General features: G+C 27.4%; 1 protein-coding gene across 1 annotated transcript in view; it reads left to right on the forward strand.

Annotated features, from left to right (window-relative positions):
• Positions 1-22,929, forward strand: part of Dscam4 (Down syndrome cell adhesion molecule 4) — a 123,873-nt gene that overhangs the window by 41,891 nt on the left and 59,053 nt on the right. The window contains exons 11-19 of the mRNA XM_075359200.1: positions 3,579-3,689; positions 5,817-5,978; positions 7,017-7,301; positions 10,353-10,472; positions 14,479-14,652; positions 16,694-16,841; positions 20,020-20,168; positions 20,709-20,840; positions 22,465-22,632. Coding sequence (XP_075215315.1) covers positions 3,579-3,689; positions 5,817-5,978; positions 7,017-7,301; positions 10,353-10,472; positions 14,479-14,652; positions 16,694-16,841; positions 20,020-20,168; positions 20,709-20,840; positions 22,465-22,632 — 1,449 coding nt within the window. The remainder of the gene's footprint in view (positions 1-3,578; positions 3,690-5,816; positions 5,979-7,016; positions 7,302-10,352; positions 10,473-14,478; positions 14,653-16,693; positions 16,842-20,019; positions 20,169-20,708; positions 20,841-22,464; positions 22,633-22,929) is intronic.

Here is a 22,929-nt window from a genome sequence, read left to right on the forward strand (position 1 = left end):
CACAATGCATGGAGTGGTTTATTGAAACAAAATCAGACACACAAGTTCAACGCAATTTTAGAACTCTTGTAACTTAGAGCCACCCTCTAGAACAAGTATTCATTCATGCAGGCCCGGCTCTAGGAAAAAAAATAGTTAGCACCTTTGTGCTAAGGAAAATATATTAATTTTTTTTTTATCCATACAGTAGGTAATACAAAATAATACTAAATTAATACTAGGTATACTATATACTGCCAGCCTCTGTGACGCGAATGGTAGCATCTCGGCCTTTCATCCAGAGGTCCCAGGTTCAAATTAGCATCTTGGCCTTCCATCCAGAGGTCCCGGGTTCAAAACCTGGTCAGGCCTGGCATCTTCACACACGCTACAAATCATTCATCTCATCCTATGAAGCAGTACCTAATGGTGGACCTGGAGGTTAAAAAAAAAGAAATTATACTAAATATTAAAAGTTAATATAAATTTTTTGTAAATTTCATTTAGAAAAATTTATTTTTCTAGCTTTCATTTGGGAAAATTTTAATCTTACATCATCAATATTTTTTTCATTCCAATTTTATTTTTGATGGAAACTGTTGCAAGACTGTTTAGTCTTTCTTGGCTCATGGTGGATGTTAAATAATTTCTGATGAGCTTTAGCTTCAAAAAGCTTCTCTCGGCTTTTGCCGAGTAATGGGCAATTTCAGTAAGATTGAAAATTCATTTTAGCAATAAATGAACTGTAATAATCTTTCTGGTCTCATATACTTGGCAAGTCGTGAAGCTAAAGACTTTAATTCAAAATGCAATTCTGCTCCAGAAATATCTTTTTTAACTCCGTCAGTCAGTTTTCTATCCAAATTTTCACAATAGTTTTAAATCATCATCTGACATTGGTAAAATTTTTCTTATATTAAATAGAAATTTGAATGATTCAATACCTATTTGAAAAGCCTCAAAACAATATTAAAAGCTTTTATTGTATTTTCAAAAATGAAATCAAAAACTTCTTTCTTGTGTATTTGTACTTACCTCTACCATTACAATTTCTATTTCTTTGAAAGATCTTTTTATTTTTTTTCTGTCTTCCCAAATTTTCTGTAGGAGAATTGTATTTAAAATACCTGTATGTATTTGCAATATCTGCAATTTCTTGGGCTTGTGTGACAATGGAATCAAATTTTTGTTGGTTATAGTTTTGTTCCAAAAATGTCTTGTTTTTTTTCCAATGACATTGATGCATTGGAAGCATTGATAGTGATTGATTTTGGTTGTTGATATATTGATTTTGAATAAAACTTCATACCAAATCACAATAGATTACAGCAAGTTAAAATTTGTGATTTTTGTTGGAATGGATTCTGATGTTGATTTTTTAAAATGCTTCTTTAGTTGTTTTAACAACTTCTTGAAGTGATTCATAAATTTTTTTAGTTCAAATCGAATTGTTCTTACACCATTGGTGTAGTTTTCCCACCAATTGTCACTTAGAGGTTTGGCAGTTAGGTTCAATGCAGAAGTTAAATCTTCTGCAATCTACCATTCACAATGTTTTGAAGAAACAATTAAAACTGCATCCTTATAAATTAACAACTGCTAGAAAGGAATTTGCCGTGGAAATGATTGAAAGAATTGAAAATGATGATTGCTACCTTAAAAAATTATGTTCTCAGAAGAGGCTACATTTCACTGTCTGAAAAAGTGAACATCAGAATGTTCAAACATAGGGATTAGAGAAACCACATGTTACAGTTGACCATATTAGAAATAGTGCAGAAATTAATGTTTGATGTGGACTGCTTCACAATTGTGTGATTGAAACTTTTTTCTTTTCGGAAACAGCAGTTAATGCGAATATCTACCTGGACTTGTGAAAAGGGTTTGTTTACCATCAACTTAAAGAGTTACACCCGAAATCATATTCTAACATGATGGAGTGCCGCCACAATGCGGTTTATTAGTGCATACATCTCTCGAACAACACATTCCCAAATTACTGACCTGGACGTGGTGGACTGATGTTTTGGCCACCTCGATCACTGGATATAGCTCCATGTAATTTTTCCCTATGGGGTTTCATCAAGGATAACGTAATACAAAACTCTTGCAGTGAATTTTGATGAACTTAAGAAAGGATTGTTAATGCATTTGAACTCATAGATGTGGAAATGTTACAATGAACATGGCATGAAATTGATTACCAGTTAGAATTTCATGAATTACTCATGCTAATGGTAAACTCATTGAATGTCTTTGATCACACGTAAAAAAACTTTCAGTTTTAATGGTTCTAAATTCATAAAACCCGTTTATGATCTTAATAAATAAATTATTTACTCAATATCAAAGTTGTTCAGATAATTCTCAGACACCTGGTATTATAAAATCAAATTTCAAATATAATTCATTCAGTTTTTCTTTGTCTGCCTAGTCAATATTATTAAAGAAATGTAATAATGTGACATTTACTTTTTTTTATTGTCTTTTTACTACGATATATTCTAAGCATTTGTTTTGCTGAAATAATCCTAATTGGAAAAAATTCTCATTATTTGTATCAAAATTTTTGTTTATTTTTTTTGTTTCAAGAATATTTTCTCATTTTGCACATAAGTTTTTTTTTTTAAATTACACTCAAAAACCATTTACAACTTTTTTCTTGTAGTTTTACATTTTAACTACAAATTCAGTTTAGATTTTAAAAGAATAAACTAACAGATTTTGAGTACAATCTTGTTTTCATTTAACTTCAATAATTTTTAGCAATGCTCTTTGTATTGATTTTGATTGCATTATTATATACATTAAGCAATCAAGAAAACTTTAGATACTTTGCATAGTGTTTTTCAGCTTAGGTAAAAAAAATTCTCAACAGAAAAAATCATTTTGAATGACCACCATGTTTATGTTTTAACAAAGTACCATCAGTAACATTCAATTAAGCATAGTTTTATTTAGTTTTTATTGTTTTTACCAGTTCAATTAGATTTTTTTTTGGTTTTAACCAGCTTTATTACTTTTTCTGGTTTTTAATGGTAATTAAGTAATAATGGTTTTAAACTGTTTTATCTATTTTTATCTGCTTTTAACTGAGTTTACACAGTTTTTGCCTGTTAAATACAGTTTTATCCTGTTATAGTTATATCCTTATAACTAGATTTTCATCAGTCTTAAAAAAAGTTTTATCTGTCTTTTGCTGATTCAATCAGTTTGTATCTTTTTTTTAATAACATTTTTCATTATTTATGATTACAGGTGTACATTACATTTGTTTAACCAGTTTTAACTTGCTTTATGGGTTTTGTCTTATTTGAGCTGGTATTATCTATCTAATTTTGTAGTTTTATTAATAGTTGTATTCAATATTCAACAGTTTTTTTCTCTGGATATAACCATTTTTTTTCTGGTTGATACCTGGTATATTTGCTTTTAATTTGTTTTATCTGCTGTTATGTATTTTTGCAAATGATTTCAACCAGGTTAATTATTTAATTTTTATTTGAACTATGACAAATTTAAATCAGTATTTAAATACAACTTGTTATATTACTAAGGAGGAAAAATCCTATTTTACTTTATAACTGTTATTTTTTTAGGTCTTCCATTTATTCGAGTTATGCCAAAAGTTACTGCTATTGCTGGAGCTGATTTGATAATAAAATGTCCCGTAGCTGGATATCCAATAGAATCTGTTACATGGGAACAAGGTAAATTTTTGTTATAAATTTATTACAAACAAATGTATGATTATTGTTATTATTACTCTGTGACAACAAAATAATTATAATAGTTGGAATTATTTTTTTTACGACCACAGTTCATAAATCTGTTTCAATATTTACGCTGTATTGAACCCAGAAAGCACTGAACTATTTGAAATAGAAGTATTATCAGAATTTTTATAACTTATAAAAATTAGATTTCAATTATTTTAATATTAATTTACTTAGTAGTATATTTTAATTTTTAGTAGTTTATAACATGGGATGGAAAAAAGAATATCTGCTTAATATCTGCTTAACTTTGTTTAATAATAAAAGCATAGCAGGAAGGTAAGGAAAATTTTTTTCTTAAAACCTAAGTTAAGACACTCATAATTATTATTATTATTTTTTTTTGTGATTAAGATTACAAATTGATAAATATCATCATTAGGAGAAAGTCTGTAAAGGTAAGTTAGGTAAATCTACATAAAAAGAATCTACACAATCAACTCCATCTACCTATAATAATGGTGATTAAGAGGAAATTACAAATATGCCTCACAGAAACCATAGTTAATTCTATTCTTTATAAATATCAAAGATGCCATTTTCATATTTAATTCTTCATTATTCCTTTATATTTTAGTCTTCCTCACATCTGAAAATCTTCTTTTTCATGTTCTATGCTACCTTACCCTTCCATCTTAATTTTAGGCTTCTTCTCTTTTTATCCCTACCACTTTCACTTTTTAATTAATATTAATCTAAAAATCAACATTTGAAAATAATTAACTGTAATACATACATAAAAAACCCTCAAAATTTATTATATTCAGAAAGATGAAATTCGAGTTTAATATATATTAATAGTAACACAAGCACTACACTTGCATTTTTAAACAGATACATAGATCACTTTTAGAAATGAAAGGATTATGGTTAAAGCAAAGGGCTTAGAAGAGACAATCACTGAATAGATGGTCCTTAGTGTTAAAATCAAATAAAGATTAAAAAATTAAATAACCTTTTTCCAAAAATGGTAACATGACATGCTTTTTTTACTGCTGGCCATTACATTAATATCATAAATCTCAATAAGCATCAGTTATTAAAAACTGTACAAAAAACTTGCCTGCAGAAAAATCTAATGTTGCTTTTAATATTTACTAACTTAATATCAGAATTCAATCAGTTGAATAAAAAATTATTTTTTTTAGGAAACAAGAAAAGAAAACTTAATAAAATATTTTAAAATTAATTTTAGTTTATTTCTTTACATTAATTGTTGAATTTATTGATTTATTTTCAGATTTATTTCAATTATTTTTTCTATTATTTTCATGATCACCTCTACTAATTTATTTATTTTTATAACCTTTATGACAGTTTTGATAAGTAATATTTTTTATATCAAAGCTGTACAATACTTACAAAATCTGATATAATTAATTATATTTGTGTGGTACCCCATGAGGTGGGTTTTCAAAAATATGTAATTTTGTTTTCATCTAGTAGTTCTTGTTTTCTATCCAGTGCAATTACATTAAACTTAACTAATGTAATTAAGTTAAATAAGCAAATCATTCAAAATATTATCCTGCTACTGACATAGTTGAATGTACTGAAAATGGATTACACGCGCGTGCGCGTGAGAGAGAAAGAGAAATAATGAACCCCACCTACACTCTGACAACTTATTCAGTGAATAATGAATAATGAAAGACTATTTCAACACTTTTTTTATGTATTAGTGTTTATGGAAGTGTCGCAGTTAAACTACATCAAAGTAAACCCTTATAAATAATCAAGCTTCAGTTGTTTATTAGTTGATTACAATGTGGGAATTTTACATACTCAGACTTTTTATAAAGTTTACATCTTCCTGGCTAGAGCATTATTGGGTAAGTTTAATTATAAAATGTTATAAATTGTTGCAAAATAATATTTTGGCAGATAAGGTATTTATTAGCATCATTATTATGGCAGCTATTATGTGATATCACGGTCTCAGATTGATTCCCAATATAAAGATATAGTTGCTTACAATTTACAGACATTTTAAACTTCTTTTCTACTTCATGAACTGTTATATTTGAATCCATTTTACTCATCTTAACTTCTTTTTTTTAGATGGTAATGTGCTACCGGTAAACCGTCGACAGCGGGTTTATTCTAATGGCACTTTAATTATAGAACATGTACAAAGACAAGCTGATGCTGGTACATACACATGTCAGGCTCAGAATCGACAGAAACATTCAGCTAGAAGAGATGTAGAAGTTCAAGTTCTAGGTAAAGTATGTAATACTAATTCTTAAGCAGGTTGTGGAAGAATTATTTCTTCCACAGATTTCCACAGATTTATTTCTTCCATAAATAATTCAAAATTATTTATAAAAAGTCATCTTGTATTTTTAGTTTATAATCTTTCTAACACATTTATATATTTGTTCAGTTTTACAGAATTTCATTAATAATTAATCATGATTGGGTAGTCATTATGAATGTTTTCAGTGTACTTGTACTTAATTTTAAAAAAATTTCATTCCAAGGTATTAATAAATACTAAAATTATTTTATTCTTCAATTTTAATTTGTTAATTATGTGAAAGCATCATATAAACAGTTATTAATAGTTTAGTAGTACTGAATATATTTTAAAATTTATTTATGTATAAAATGGTTATGCTTACATTTATCTCTGTAGTTCTATATTAGTGAGGGAGTTCAATTTTATTGAATCAAATTTTCAAAATTGAAGTTTATGAAGTTAAACAAGTAACCCAAAGGTGATTCAAAAATCATAATTAAAAATAATAATTTTGCTTTATTTTATTATCTAATTATTAGTTTTTTTTCATTTTTCAAATTGAACTTTAATATGTAAATATAAGTAAAATATTGTGATTGATCTAATTAATTTCCAATATTTTTTTTCTTTTAAAACTGTCATTCATAAATGTGACACACCTAAATTTCAACTGCTTCCAGAATACTTATCTTTAGTGATTTATGAAAAGTAATTTATTAAATATGGATTTTAAATGTATTCATGCACCTAATCTGCATTCTTATATTTTAAAGATGCTATTTTCTGAAATAGTTCCACGAGTTATAAAATCATTATAAGGAATAAAGTTTACTGTCTTGTTCTGGAAAGTGTAACATTCCATTAGAATGTTAATGTAATGGACTTACTTTTGAAATTGTAATTTTTTTTTCATTAAGAATATTTTTATTAATAAATTTTATAAAAATTTATAATTAATTAAGATTAAAACTATTGCGGTAACATTTTTATAAATGTTATAAATAATTTCTGATTCCTAGTTCCACCAAAAATTCTTCCAATCCAGGAGATGACCAACCTGCTTCGAGAGGGAATGAGAGCAGCAATTTCTTGCCAAATCTTAGAAGGTGATTTACCAATAACATTTCGTTGGGAAAGAGATGGATTTGGACAGCTGGGACCAGGAACAACCACTAGAAGATTAGATGAATATTCAACATCTCTTGTTATTGAACGAATTTCATCCAGTCATAGCGGAAATTATACATGCATTGCTCAGAATGTTGCAGGAGAAGAACGTTTCACTGTACCTTTAACTGTTAATGGTAAATAACCAATTTGAGTTTTTTTTTTATTGTTATCAACTCATCTAGGCATAAATAGTTTACATGTAGTATGTTTACATATAATTATTAATGTTGTTATCAATATAAATTTCACATAAAATCATAAATAGCCATTTTTTCTAAGATGCATTTTCATTGATTTACTTCATTATTGCCTTTAAAAAAAATAGTAGTAAAAACTTCTAATGAGCAGTAAACTGCACAGAAGAAGAAAAATATGTTTTAATTTTTACATTTTGAAATTAAAATAGAATATGTAATATACTTATCAAAAATGTATTTTATCATTTTAAGACACCAGTAAGAAAATAATTTTAAACATGATATAATTACCTTCAAGATTAAGTATGACTTTACAGGAATAGAGTGTTATTTAAAAATATGTGTTTAAATTGTTAGAACTGATACTTATTATGTTTCACTTTTATTAAATTTGGATAATATTTTTAAAACTTAGTTGTATTCGTAAAATTTTATTGTTTCTGAGCTAATTTACTTGTTATAATCTTTTCAATTTAATGTTTTACCAATACATAGGATTTTGAAATAGTAATGATAAATGTTGTGTTTTCCTTACTAATCAGAATGTTGAAATATGCTTTAAAATTGTTTTAAGTAATCTAAAATCTCATTTCCTAAATATAATCATAGTACATGTTCAGAGGATATTTTTGGAATTAATGTCTAGTTCAGTCATCAGTGTGTAGTTTTGTAAAATTATGGGTAATATATCATTAGTGTGTCATTTTGTTACATGACAAACTTACATCATATGACGCATATTTTTGAAATGTTTTATTTTTAATGAATCATCAAACCAAATTTTGCAATAAAATGTTTTTAAAAAGCTCTTACTACAATTAAATTTGGTATTTTGATACAAAGTATAAACTTTAAAAAACTGTGTCCATTTTTTTCACCACTGAAACTCAGGTTGAATCAGTGCTAGAGCCTGATGAAATTGGTAATGTGATTGAAAAGGTTGTCGATCTTGCCAGGCAAATAAATTTGGAAGTGGCTAGTGATGACGTTCAAGAACTGCTGGATTCACACAATCAGGAGCTGACAATAAAGGAATAAAAAAATTATTAGCGTGCTGCAAGGAATTTTTACATGAGAAGAAAAAACTGTTGATCCATCAGACGACTTTGATTTTATGAAGCCATCTACATCAAGATAACTTTGGTTTACGTTTTTGCAATTCATAATATGTAATATAATTTGTTGTAAGTACTGTATTATCTAAGATTTTATTAAAATTTTTCTTCTAAATTATTGTATTCTTTAGTTTCCGATCCCAATTAAACATAATTCATATGTATTTATAAGCAAAATTGTAACCTGACTTATGCGAATTCGATTTAGTTATCATTTGGTTCCACCTATCGCATAAGGTTGGGATATTACTGTATATATATATATATACAGTAATATCCCGACCTTATGTATATATATATATATATATATATACAGTAATATCCCGACCTTATGTATATATATATATATATATATATATATGTATACATAAGGACAAAAACATTAGATTTAAACAAAAGACAGACAAACGACAAAATACAACAAAGAGGGTGTTTACAGATGAAGAAAAGAAAGCAAGATCTGAACGGATGAAGAAATACTGGGCAGCTCGGAAGAGTAAAATAACACGCTTTTCTCAGAAAAGATCTAACTAAAATTGACTTAAGTGGTCCCATGTTGGCCGTAAAAGCATAATAATAATAATAATAATTATATATATATATTCTGTGTGTATGCTTTTTATCTACTTTTGATGTAGTTATTGACCACTCAAGGAAGTTGGATAATTTGCTGAACTGAGATTCTGCAATAAATTGCAAGTTAGGCTGAAGTTTTCTGCCCAGTATGACAGCACAAACAACAAATACTCAAAATACAAATATTAATAAATTAAAAACTGAACTATCTCAACACCCGTTACTACTATCCAATTATTTGCAACTGGACAACTGAATTGTCATTTAAATTAATCTTCTATTTAAATTATGTGATAAAAAAAGGGTTAATTGAGTGAATCAAAGTTCTCTTAAGTATTAGCTAACATAATTTTAAAATTCATCTATTAAAGTTAACATCTGTGTAATTGAAAAAATAAAATTTAACTTCTGCCTTTTCTATATAGTAAAAAGTTCTGGATTTGTTAAATGTCTGGCAATTAAAATAGCCTATATTGAAATCATATGGATTATCATTAAAGTTATTGAATATTTTATTGCACATTGAAAAGAGTCACCAATTCATTTAAACTGTCATAGGAAATAATTCAAAACAATTACAAACATATTTATGAGACTGATATGTTTCATCATGACAGTTGATGATTTGGTCACAATGTCACTTATTAAGGATTTTAGTTGATTTTTAAGTTAAAAACTTATTCTACTTCTTATAATCTTGGACAACTGCCCAAAAATCACTGGAGGTAAAAAAATTGAACATTTAACTTCCATTTTTTTTTTCCAAGAATATAAGGTCGTACTGAAATACAATAGATTTTTAATTACGTATGGAATGAAGTGTATTTACAGAACTTAACGTTACTTTAAAATACAGACATGGTTTAATAAAACTTATAACAATTTTAAATTAAGGTATGTTTCATCAATTAAAAACAGTCTGAATAATAAAAATTAGCAGCAAATAATGAATAGAACAAAGCAGAGTGTTTTGATATGAAGTTGTGGGATAGTTCTTTCATAATAATGCAGAAAGCTTACAAAAAGTCAGTAGAATACAAAGTCATAAGATTGAAAAGAGAAATTGTTGCTTTAATAAATAAATATCCATTCCAAATCTGGTACGGTATATTTTTTGACAGAAATTATATTCTTTATTTAAAACTGACTTCTGTATATTCTATTTTGTAACATTACTTTTTAGCTCAATAAATGTTTATATCTTATCTAAGTTTTTAGTATACAGATATACAAACAACAATAGTTAAAAACTAATGACTTGAAACTGTTTCATAAATTACTTTACTGTATTTTACAGTGCCGCCACGATGGACTGTTGAACCAACAGATGCAAACGTAGCATCAGGTCAAGATGTTACTCTTAACTGCCAAGCAGATGGATATCCATTGCCTAGTATAATGTGGCGGAAAGCTGTGGGTAAGATAAATTAGATATTTTCTTAATATATCTTTGAAATTATTAAATTATCGTATTTTCTATTATGAATACTGAATGATAGATTTATGTTCATTAATACTAAAGAAGTTTGAATTACTTTAAAGTAAATGCTATACATATATCTGCAACCCTCAGAAAAATAGCTGAAAAGATATTCTGGAAGAATTTCTATAAAGTTAGAAATGAAGTTATTTATTTGTTAAATCTGTTTTAAAAAATATCATTAGTTCCCACATACCCTTAACTAATTATTACTTTGTTTTTAGTTTGTGAAAACATAATTTAAATAAATTTTATGTTAAATTAGTAAATTTGAAGTTTAATGTGAAAACATAATTTAACCCTAGAATGCTGTCTTTGAGATGTAAGCGGCATTTTACTTTTATTCTCTCATTCCACCTGATTGTTGTACTTTTCTCCCACCAAAAATTATTCTTTTCTTGCTTAGTTCTGTATGAGTTGACAGAACAAAGTCCACAGTTCACATGTAAAGGTAAGTAAACTAATATTTTATAGTCTGCAGATCTTGTAGACATACTGACGGTTACAGTCTGATTTTTTTTTTTATGTCTTATAGATGTATGGTCAGTTATTTACATTGTTAATAATGTACATCTTATAAATATGCCAACAATAATTTGTGGGTAAATATTAAGTTTGTTTTTTTAACTCAAAACTACATCACACTGTTCTGATTTAAAAATAATTGAGAGTTACCCTGGATCTTTTAATAATCAGTACAAATATAACAATTAACTAGGCCTTTTGTTTATTTTATTAGAGTAAAAAAGGAAAACGGCCTCAAGTTCAGCAGTGACTGAGCAAGAGATTCTTGCAGTTTAGGAGAACAACTAGATGATATACAATTGTCTGTTGAAGAAGTGAATTTTATAAAAGAAGAATTTTTTCGGATGATTCCGATCTTGATTGAATTACAATCCAGATCAAAAACCTATGGAATGTGATATTGATAGCTAAATAGAAAATATTATTTATGAAAATATACGAAGCTCAGAAAAAGTATCAAATCTTCTTAACATAAAAGAAAACAGCCAATGCAGGAAACGATGAAACCAAAAAAAATCTACACATTGAAAATTAAGGAAAAATCTAACAAATTAATGGTTGAAGCAGTTTTTAGACTCATAATTTTAGCTGGAACCATGAAAAATAATCACTTGCAACAAAAATTCTTTTCAATTGTACTTGATGTGGTGATAAATATTGAAGCACTAAGTCATTGTTTCAGTTTAATTTTTTAATAAACTCTTTAAGGATTGATGATTAGGAAACCAGAGATCAATGGTGAGTAGAGTCAAAATTTGCTTATGTCAAAGATACATGGGATGCATTCATACAAAATTGTAAATCATGTTACAAACCAAGTGTCTATTTGACTACAGATAGTTGGATTCAGAGGAAAGTGTTCCTTTCGAATGCATCTTCCAAGCAAACTAAATAAATATGGCATAAAAGTTGTAATGATTTGTGATGAATCAACTAAATATATGGTAGACAATATACCCTACCTATGCAAAGGAACTACTCCAAAAAATACACCAGTGGTAGAATTCATTGCTGAACGATTCTTGAAGAATTCAAAAGATCAAGAAGGAATATAACCATAGTATTAGTGATGAAACTTCTCAAGCAGTACAATTTAACCACACTAGGAATTATCAAACAAAACGTACTTGAGTTTCCAAATGATTTCGTAAATCCTTCTTACAAAATCACAGAATTGGATCAACAGTTTTTCTTTTTTTTAACCCAGATTTAACAGCAGTCTCACATATGCCAAAAAAAAAGAAAAATTGTAACTCTGGTATCTACTGTAGATGATAATGACTCCGTAAATAAAAATCCAAGAAATCCAGAAATAATTACCACATACAATTCTACAAAAGGAGCTGTGGATACCTTCAACCAACTTATCTGAAGTATGAATTGTGAAAGGAAGACCAAACAGTGGCCAGTGACATTTTTTTACAACATGCTCAACATTGGTTCATACAACCCATTTTTTGGTATATTTACACAACTTTTATAAATTTAAAATTGTCAATAATTTGAAGCCCTATTCTAGATTTGAATTTATGAACAGCTTAGTGGAGAGTCTAATTAGGCCTTGGATAAAAAGAAGACTTAACTCTCCTCTTCCAAGGGATCTGTGAGAGATATATCCAAATGCTTGGGGATAAAAGGTACTAAAGCTAAACCAGCAGTAAAAACTCTAAAAAGCAAAAAAAAATTATTGTGGTTTTTTGCCCATCATCAATAAGAAGAATGAGTAAAATGAAATATGATATGAAGTTTATATATTTGATTTTATCTCAGTAATTTTTTTTTATATATTTTTTTCTTATATACAAACAAACATTCATTTATATATATATATATATATATACATAACATTCATTTATATATATATATATATATATATATAAATGAATGTTTGTTTGTTTGTCCCGTACACATTCCTATACCATTCATCTGATTGTGATGAAACTTTGGTGAGTTGTGCACACGCCCGCGAAGGTTTCTGAATTAGTTGGACCTGCTAGGTGGTAATGGGGTCAAAATATTTCAAAAAATTGTATTTTGGTCTGATTTGGCTCATATTCAGAATATATATTAGTAACATGAAAATAAATATTTTTGCAAAAAATGGACCCACTAGGTGGCGCTGGGGTGGAGATATTTTGAAAAACTGTATTTATGATCCAATTTGGTTCATATTCAGAATATGTGTTAATTACATGGAAAGAAATACATTTGCAAGAAAATGGACATCATCTGCTAGATGATGTACTTTTTGAACATGTACATCTCTGAGATGTATTGGCAGAAATCATGAAAAATAAAGTCAGTGTAGTATACTAGGATTAAAATAAACTTTATTTAGATCAATGGAAGTTGTTTAAAACTGCAACTGAGAAATAAGCAAAGAAAAGTTGTACTTTTAGCACAAAAATATGTTAACAAAAATAAATTAGCTAGATCTGATTTGCAAATATTTTACAAAATTAAGAAATTTTAGAATTTTCATGGATATGAAAATTTGAAGGTATCAAAAGCAAAACCCTGTTGAATGACACTTGATACACTTGAATTTCGAGAATTCTTAAACTCTAAAAATTAATCTTCCCTGAATAAAAAGGAAAGTAAGATTGACTTTCATTTTTATTCATATACTGAATTCTTATTTATATTTTTGGAGGATTTGTAGGCCTGGCTTTACCTGATAGGCACTTGAGTCATTAAGCTTAATGAGCAGTAACAAAATTCCTGATATGCTCCACAGACAGCTTCCCTAACAGATCACACCAAATATTAGTTCAACAGATCAGACCCACTTGTAGCACACCCACTTGTGGGGAAGGTCTCTCATGATCCTGTGAGAGATCAGAAAGCCCTTTTAATCTTGATGGAAGCAGCACATATTGATAAATGGGTTTTACATTGACCAATTTAAATAAATCCAGCAAAAAAACTTTATTTTCTTTCAAAAATGAAATAGCTGCCTGAGAACAAGTATCAGGTTCCTAAAGGAATAATGAATTTACTCATTCCTGGAATTTTTCAGCATGTGGAAGTATCCAACTGAACTACAAACTATACAGTCAGACTTCCACAAGAAGTGTTTTTGTTTGTAGATGTAAAAACATTATTTTTATGTTTGTCAAAAAACTGAATTTTCCTTTTTTCAGTTTATGCACACTGCTGCTGTTTATTGCCATCAGAAACTAATCTTTGTTTATTAATTATCCTCTAGAAAAAATTTATGCTGCTACATAAATCTTAAGTTCTTAAGAAGTTTTATGGTTTATTTCAGTATGAAATCATAAAAGTAACATTTTGTTAAGAAAAATTATTGGATATGAAAGCAATATGCACTCTTTCTCTTGTCAAAAATGTAAGAAGGTTTAATTCATTTAATAAAGAACTGCTCTTAAATAATACTGGTTGTTTTTTTTTATTTTAGGTGATCATCCTGGAGAGTACAAAGATTTCTTATATGAGCCAAATATTAATTTTTATAGAAATGGTTCTCTTCAATTTTTACATATCAGCAAAGAAAGTGAAGGTCATTATTTATGCGAAGCAAAAAATGAAATTGGAACTGGTGTTAGTAAAGTAGTTTTTCTTAAAGTTAATGGTAAGTTTTAAATTTAATACCCCTCTATAATTCTGATAACATTGTTTTATTAATTTAATGTTTATATTATTATTTTTTTTTTTTTTTTTGTTTTTTTTTACGGGCATCGACTGCTAATGGTCATTAGCCCTCATCACATTCTTAAAATGAGGTTAGTATCACCATCAGGGTCGTCATATGTAAGGGTGTAAAGGGCCCTTATATTTTCATTTAAAAGCACAAAGTAAGATGAATGGCTTTGTATGAAATGGATCAATATTATTGTTGTTTGAAATACTGAAAAAGAAATTAACTTAACTCTCATCCCCTGAATACAGTATGAGATTCCTCTTGCACCTTTTGTGTTTTTGGTGACGTTATCTGACCTTTTTATTTTCAAAACCATTTTCACTTTTGATAACTAACCACAAGGTTTTCAATTTATTATTTGAATTAGATATTAAATTATCATAATACAATCTTTTAGCAGTATGAATAACTTTAGCGTACATTCTTTTGTAACTTTTGAAATAGTTCTGGAAGTTATTAGACAAGTTACATTGGGAAATTTCACAGAGATTCCTTAGCATAGAGTTAGATTTTACAATTCCTTTAGTAATCCATGCATTTTCCTTTTTACGTTGAAACTGTTTTTTTTGGTTTTTTTTTACCTTAAGGGCAAGCTAGAAAAAAAGCATTCTGAAACTCATTAAGAAAATTGTTAAATTTTCCACCATAGCTAATTTTATTATTACTTTCCCAATTTGTTTCTTACTGCAAAGTTTTCAAGTAACTAATTGAATCCTTATTGATCACCCTCTTGAAAGAATATAAATAATCATTTTGTTAATAGATGATACACATTTTCATTAATAGATGATGCTATTGCAACTGACAATTAATTGGATTTCAGATCCTTTGACTTTGTAATCATGTTATTTATTTCTTATTATACAAAGTGCATATATCATTAATGGTATCTATGAATAAAATTAAGGAAATATTCAAACAAAAAAATACTTCTTTTAAAATTTAAGATCTTTATGTGAAATTTTTAAATGCATTTTTAATATTATTTATGACCACCATAAAAATTTCATGGCTTGACAACTTTTTTTAAGTAAATGAATAATTAAATGTCAGGCAATAATTTTGACTTTTATATTGCTACACATGTTACAGAATCGTAAGAAAATATTCTTACGATTTGGTTTTTATCCTACTTAAGAATATGTTTCTTAGTAGATTTCTTGTGCTTTTTCAGTTCCATATGTGTTTATAAAGTGCTGATAAATTTTTTTTCCCCTGAAATCAAATTCATTTCAATTCGTTTTCTAACTTATGCTTAATAGCGTAAAGTAATATATTGCTAGTATACAGAACTGTTAATTTTTAGGCTTAAAAAGATATATTTATTTCACTATATTGATTATATATTACTTTTGTAATTTCTATATTCTTAAGCAGACCATGATCATCAATCATTATTTACAGACTTGAATCAGCTACAACAAAATAATCTTTATTTATTAGAACAGATTAATAAGTGGAAATAGTACTAACTATTTCCACTTTATAAGCTAAAATTATAAAATGCTAGAATTGTTCCACTTTTTAGTTTCATAATAATCTTTTTAATTCTGGTGATTTTTTTATGTTTAATTACTGTTATTGTTACTTAACTTTGAGCCCAATGGGCTTGTCTGTTGAGGAACTTATCACAAATCAGTTGCTTAACAGTTGATTTTTGAGGTCGAAGGTTCTGTGGTCCAAATGGTAGTAAAATGTTGTCCCTTTTATATGGATTTGAATTCTAGACCATGGATGTCAGTTTATTTTAGTGGTTGGGGTTCAATTAACCACACATCTCAGCAATAATGGTTGGCCTAATTCTGTATAAATCTCCACCTTATTTACAAATCACCCTCATTTCATTGGGCCATGGGGATATTGGTTATTGATCACTAGTTGAACAGATTGCAATGAACACATAAGGAGAAAAAAATTGTTAAATTTGTATGTTAATATTGATATTTTTTTACATTCTTTTTTCAAATTTCAGCTCCGGCTCATTTTCCACAGAAATCCAAACAAATGCAGGTTGAAAAGGGTGAAGCAGCTCATCTACAGTGTACTGCCTTAGGAGATAATCCAATAGAGATCATGTGGAAAGTTGGTGGACAAAGGATTTCAGAAGATTTAGATCAAAGGTCTTGTTTGATTCTATCATTAGTCAGTCTTTAGAAATAAAGATTCTAATTATTTTAATATCAAAAATACATTAAACAACAAAAAAATTGGACCAATCTAACAACAATTATTAAAGCTAATCTCTTTTTTTAGTAGAATTACAAATAATAAGTTAATTAAATAACTCGGTGGATTTTCATAGCATAATGTTTTTGTAAACACTAGTGTCAGTGAAATGATTCATTTTATAATGTATATATACTAATTATCTTTAGAAAATTTAAACTCTATGAGTATAAAATCTCTTATAAAGTATATGTATCACTAATACATATAAAAGTAAATACTTCCTCTTCATAAAAATTTTCATCTATACTACAATCAGTAGAAATTTAGAAAAATAATGATAAAAATGTCCTTTAAATAGATTTTTAAGGTAAATACATAATGACCAAAACACAACTTTATTTCTTTAGGAGATTGTTTTTTTTATGCATCAATAGTATGATAAGCCATTAAACCAAATTAATTAAACTGCACATAGCATTGTTTAACATCAGTGGCCTACTGAAAATATCCACTTAATAATAGCTATTATTAGTTGTTGAGAGTTAAAGGCTGTACTTAGATCCTTCAACTAAAAAATTTTTCTCTTGACACACAGTTTGTAATTTTTTTCCAGAATTCAAAAGATCATGAAAAGTTTTAAGTATTGCAACTATTGTGTTCATTACCCACTACTTCATACATCTGATTGCTTTTACTATATTTACACTTATCACACATTTCAGCTGCATGCTGGAAAATGCATATTGCAAGATTTATGATAAACAATGACTAAGACCTAAAAATTAACCTTAAACGTGTTATTCATGGTTATTATCAATTATTTTTTAATAAGTTATTCATACATGTTGTGATTATTAAGTTTGGTTTAAATACATTATGATTATTAGTTGTACCAGTTGTATAAACTAGTTAAGAAAACATAAAATTATAAAAATTTGAGTAATATTTCTAATTATCTGAGAAGGAAAAATTTGATAGCAAACTAACACCTAAGCTCTAAATCAGAGTCTAAAGCAATGGGTTTAAGTGTCAGAACAATTTTTACAATTAACTACAAATCACATTAAAATTAAAATAAAAAAGGATGTAACTAGCAAAATAGTATTACAAAGAGATTCCAAGTAAAATATAAACCAGACAACACGTTTCAGTACTAATAAGAAAAACATAGATAAATATCTCTCTTTATTCAAGATGAGGGGTAAGTAAATACTTAAAGTGCTAAAAATTACTACTGTTTTATTTAAAACATTCTTTTTTTTAAATTATGTCTAGCCATTAACAAAAACTGACTGAAATTTTCAACAAAAAATCTACTTTATACTAAACAAATAACTACATGAAAGTAGCAATACATATGATTAAGAATCTGGAAAAATCAAGAAAAGATGACCGTAGACCAGTAGTTCCTAAAGTGTGATGCATTTACCACCAGTGGTAAGCAGAGCTTCTTGTGGTAGTATGCAAACAGACTCAACAACAATACAAAAAAAAACTATTATAATTACAAAAATTTCCTGTTTAATTATTATAATACAAAATTATTAGTATAACAGATGTTTATTATCAGAAGTAGTATTTATTTATTATTATTATTATTAATACAGTAGATCAGCAATTCACGAGCAGTAGATCGCAACACTAGCCTATTTACCAGATATTTTCAGTTGTCTCAGTGACTTAAATTTTAGTTTGCAAGGTGAAACAACAAATCAGTTTACAATAGGTGACAAAGACAGTTTTTCATAAAATGACAAATAATGAATAAAATGTTTTGAATAAAAATCTACAATCTTTTTTGAATTTGGAAAATTTTGTTACAGCACACAAAATTGAAATGAAAGATAATCTCATATAAATGAATTAACAATTAATGTAATCCAGCTTACCAGTACATTGATATTTACTCTAAATCTTTTAGCCTACTTGGAAGCCCAGGAAGCTCAGGAGTTAAAATTAATATATTTAAATTCAAAAGTTTAAAAAATCATAGTTAAGATTTTTAACAAAACCAGTCATGACTGTCCTGGTCCTACTAGTATACTGAAGGAATATACATGTACTCTGGTGGATTAAAATGAAATCAAACGGAACCATGTTATCAAAGAGATAATTGTTAGATTAGATTATTACTTCTTTATACTTATGTTTAGTATGTTTTTAAATAATATATCGTTTTTAAAAAATTTTTGTTCATTAATTAAATTTTTATTATTAAAATATATACAATATTTTTCCAAATTAGAAGTATTATAATATTTGTAAGAAATATGTAAGATTTTCATAAAATTATTATGATTGTATGTATGACTGTATTCTATTATATGTCTGGCAAAGTTACAGTTTTCTGGTTTATTATCTTTAATGTTATTTATATGCTCTTTAGCTCGTGTGGAAAATTTATGATTGGTCATACCCACATATATCAAGTTGCAATCATCACAAATAAGACTGTGTACTCCCTTTTATCAAATCTGGAATCATTATCATATGATTTGTTATTAACATTTTTTTTAAGCTTGCAGCATCATCATTCTCACCGAGTTTGCAGTCTTCCACAATATTCTAATCAATAATTTAAGTAAATAATTTAACATTTCTTTGTAAAGTAAATAAATGTTTAAATGATTAAAATATTTGTAATAAATAAAAAAATTGTAATACATGATTTTTTTTATAAAATAAGTAGATTCTTTCAAAAAATATTAAAATTTTTTATTGTTTTATCATTCTGAGATGTAAATCTATTGCTACCCTAATGACATATTATGTATTTAATAAATCAGTGGTACGCTACTGATCTGTATTCACATGAGTGGTATGTAAAAAAATAAAATGTTTGAGAACCATTGCAGCAGACTAAACTACAGGTAGGTAAAGAATGATAATCACCCCCTCCAAGAGATACATGTACTCTAGAAGGTAACATGATTACTCTCAGAGAAACAACAAAGACTGTTCTAAATATGTATTTCGACCATAAAAAAGATTGGGACAAATTGTATAAAGCTACAAAATAGTTGTACCCCTACCTGATGTGAAACACTGCATTATGTATGTTGCTTCTATTCAATGGGGAAACTGAAGAAACTGTTAATCTGCAGAATTTTAATTGTATTTATGTTACAGATACACAATTCGTGAACAATTGTTGGATGATGGAATGGTATCAGAACTTGGAATTATGCAAGCCTACAGACATGATACTGGTGTATTTTCTTGTCATGCCAGCAATGCATATGGCCAAGATGATATGGCAATTCAATTGATTGTTCAAGGTATTTATCTACCGCTCATGAAGTAATCTATAATTATGTAAACTTCAGAAATCAGTTACTTTTGTTCAGATTTTTTTGTGTCAGAATATTTACATGAAATTTTGGTATGAATTAGTTTGATATTGCAACAAAAAAGTTCTATTAATGCTTCTGGGTATGATTCCTGCTAAGGATTTTCATTCATTAGCCTGTTTTATTTCATTTCCTTCTATGCAGGTACGCATGTATATTTTCAAATTATTACAAATGTTTAACTAAGATTTATACACAGAATGATTCCAAACTGCACAACAATATCTCAAGAGATGATCATTATATAGCTAAACATAAGAAAAAAAGTTCATATAAACAGATCAGAAAACGGTTCATTAATGAGTTTCTACTCAAAACATTTAGCTCTGCTTTCTGCTCCCTCTGTGAAATTGAATTTATACTATATGACTTTTTACAATAAAAGAAAAAGCAAAATATTATATTGTTTGTAGCATATTTGATTAAAGCAGAAAATGGCTGTAATTATTGTTTTATACTTTCTTTCAGAGGTTCCTGAATTTCCAAAGAATATACGAGTCAATGACCAGCAGAGCAGATCTCTTCAGCTGTCTTGGACTCAACCTTATGCTGGAAATAGCCCGATAACAAGCTACATTATACAGTATAAAGTTGTTGAAGGTGTGTTCAAATGTATTTTTCTTTCAAGGTAAAATAACATCATTATCACTGAGGAAGTAATTATTAATTTTATTTGTTTTGAACTAAATTAATTTTCTATTTTAAGATAGGTTTTTAAATAATATCCCATTTTTTACTCCTCTTATTTTGTTTTAAAATTATTGCAAGGATATTTATACTTGCTTACAAATTACTAGAATCTATTTTTTCAAAAACTTTTAGATCTTGTTATTATCACTTCTTTAGCTGTTTCCATTATCACGGTTGTTAATGCCATCCATCTTAAGGTTAGAACACCTCTTAAGCATAAAATCAAATAGTAAATTTAATCTATGCTGAGTTTAGTCATTTAATATGTTGTTTTCATAAAAATTAGTAAGTCTGTAAATTTCATAATGTTTATGTTTGATAAGAATTTGATGTTTATTTGTTAAGTGAAAAAACTTCCATGGTGTGATTAATGTTGTGCATTAATATCCAAATTAACACTCATTAAAATATCCTGTAGAACAAATTTTTATGGACCTATCTATTAAGTTAAGCAACTTTTGGTATTAATTTTTTAATATTAAAATTAAAACATAACAAAGATACCATTTTAATTCCTAGGTGAATATTGTATCAAATTATTTTCTAGGTTTTATTATTATTATTGACTGCACTTTCTTTTTAAACTCCTTGTAAATAAACTAACTTGAAATAGCTGAAGGATATGTCTTACATAGAATTTTTATGACTATATCAATCTCTTCCACTTATTCAAAGTAATGTGGTTCTAAACACTTAATATAGAACTTTATTATATAAAATTCTTCAAATTTTGTTACATTTTCCAAAACCATTTACTTTTCATAAAATTAAAATTTAGAGGTGAAAATTAGTATACTTTGTATACCTGGCTAACAGACCATCATTCATATTTTGATTTTTAATGCTCTTTTTCAGAAATACTTTCATTAAAGGGTTTTTATATTTTACCATTAATTATGAATTCAAACTTCTACTTTGTTTCTATAAAAGTTCATTGATATACTACAAAAAATATACTTAAATACTATTGATACAGTTCTGTTTTGTGAAACCACAAGTGAAAACAGATTATTTATTTTTAAAGTTTAAGGCTGTACTGATATCATTAGAAATTTAAAAAGCCAATTCTAAAATGATTTTTTTGAAATCAACTAGTAGGAAAAATTAAAATAACAGTGGTCATTGTTGTCTTGTGGTCGTCTATAGCGACTTCAAATCTTAAGTAAATCAGTGAACAATGTTTTATTATTTCTTGGTAAATAAATAATAACAATAAAATAACTTTTTTTTATATTCCTTTATGTTAAATTCCAATATTTAATTATGAGAAAATGTAGACCCTTTTAAAAAAGATTTGTTTTGTAATTATCAAATAAATATATTTTACATTTTCAATTTTTTTCAAAATATTATTTTAATGGCTATGTTTATTTTATCTCTTATTTTATTATATTTTTTTTATTGATGAACAAAAAATAAGTTATTATTGTCTGAACTCAAAAAAAAAAAAAATTTAATTAAATTTTTCCATTTAGTACTGTATAATTTTATGTACTAGTAGTGTATTTGTATTACTATTATACTTTCTCTACAGATAGCTGGCCTACGCAACCAGCTAAAGTGGTTGTACCTGGAACACAAACAATAGCAACAGTCCAAAATTTAAGTCCAGCATGCTCTTATCATTTACGAATTATTGCTGAGAATAGATTGGGTCTTAGTGAGCCAAGTGAAATGATACAAGTTTCAACACAAGAAGAAGGTAATATTCATATTTTGGAATTCTATTTTCCTGAAAAATCCGGCTTTTGTTACTCTACTAGCAAATTTGTTACTTATATCAAACTTCTGCTTTATATATATATATATATTTGTGTGTGTGTGTGTGTGTGTGTATGTATGTGTGTGTGTGTGTGTGTGTGTGTGTGTGTGTGTGTGTGTGTGTGTGTGTGTGTGTGTGTGTGTGTGTGTGTTTGTGTGTGTGTGTGTGTGTGTGTGTGTGTGTGTGTGTGTGTGTGTGTGTGTGTGTGTGTGTGTGTGTGTGTGTGTATTCGTGTGC

This window comes from Lycorma delicatula, chromosome 3, assembly GCF_047948215.1.
Source record: "Lycorma delicatula isolate Av1 chromosome 3, ASM4794821v1, whole genome shotgun sequence".
NCBI classification, from domain to species: domain Eukaryota; kingdom Metazoa; phylum Arthropoda; class Insecta; order Hemiptera; family Fulgoridae; genus Lycorma; species Lycorma delicatula.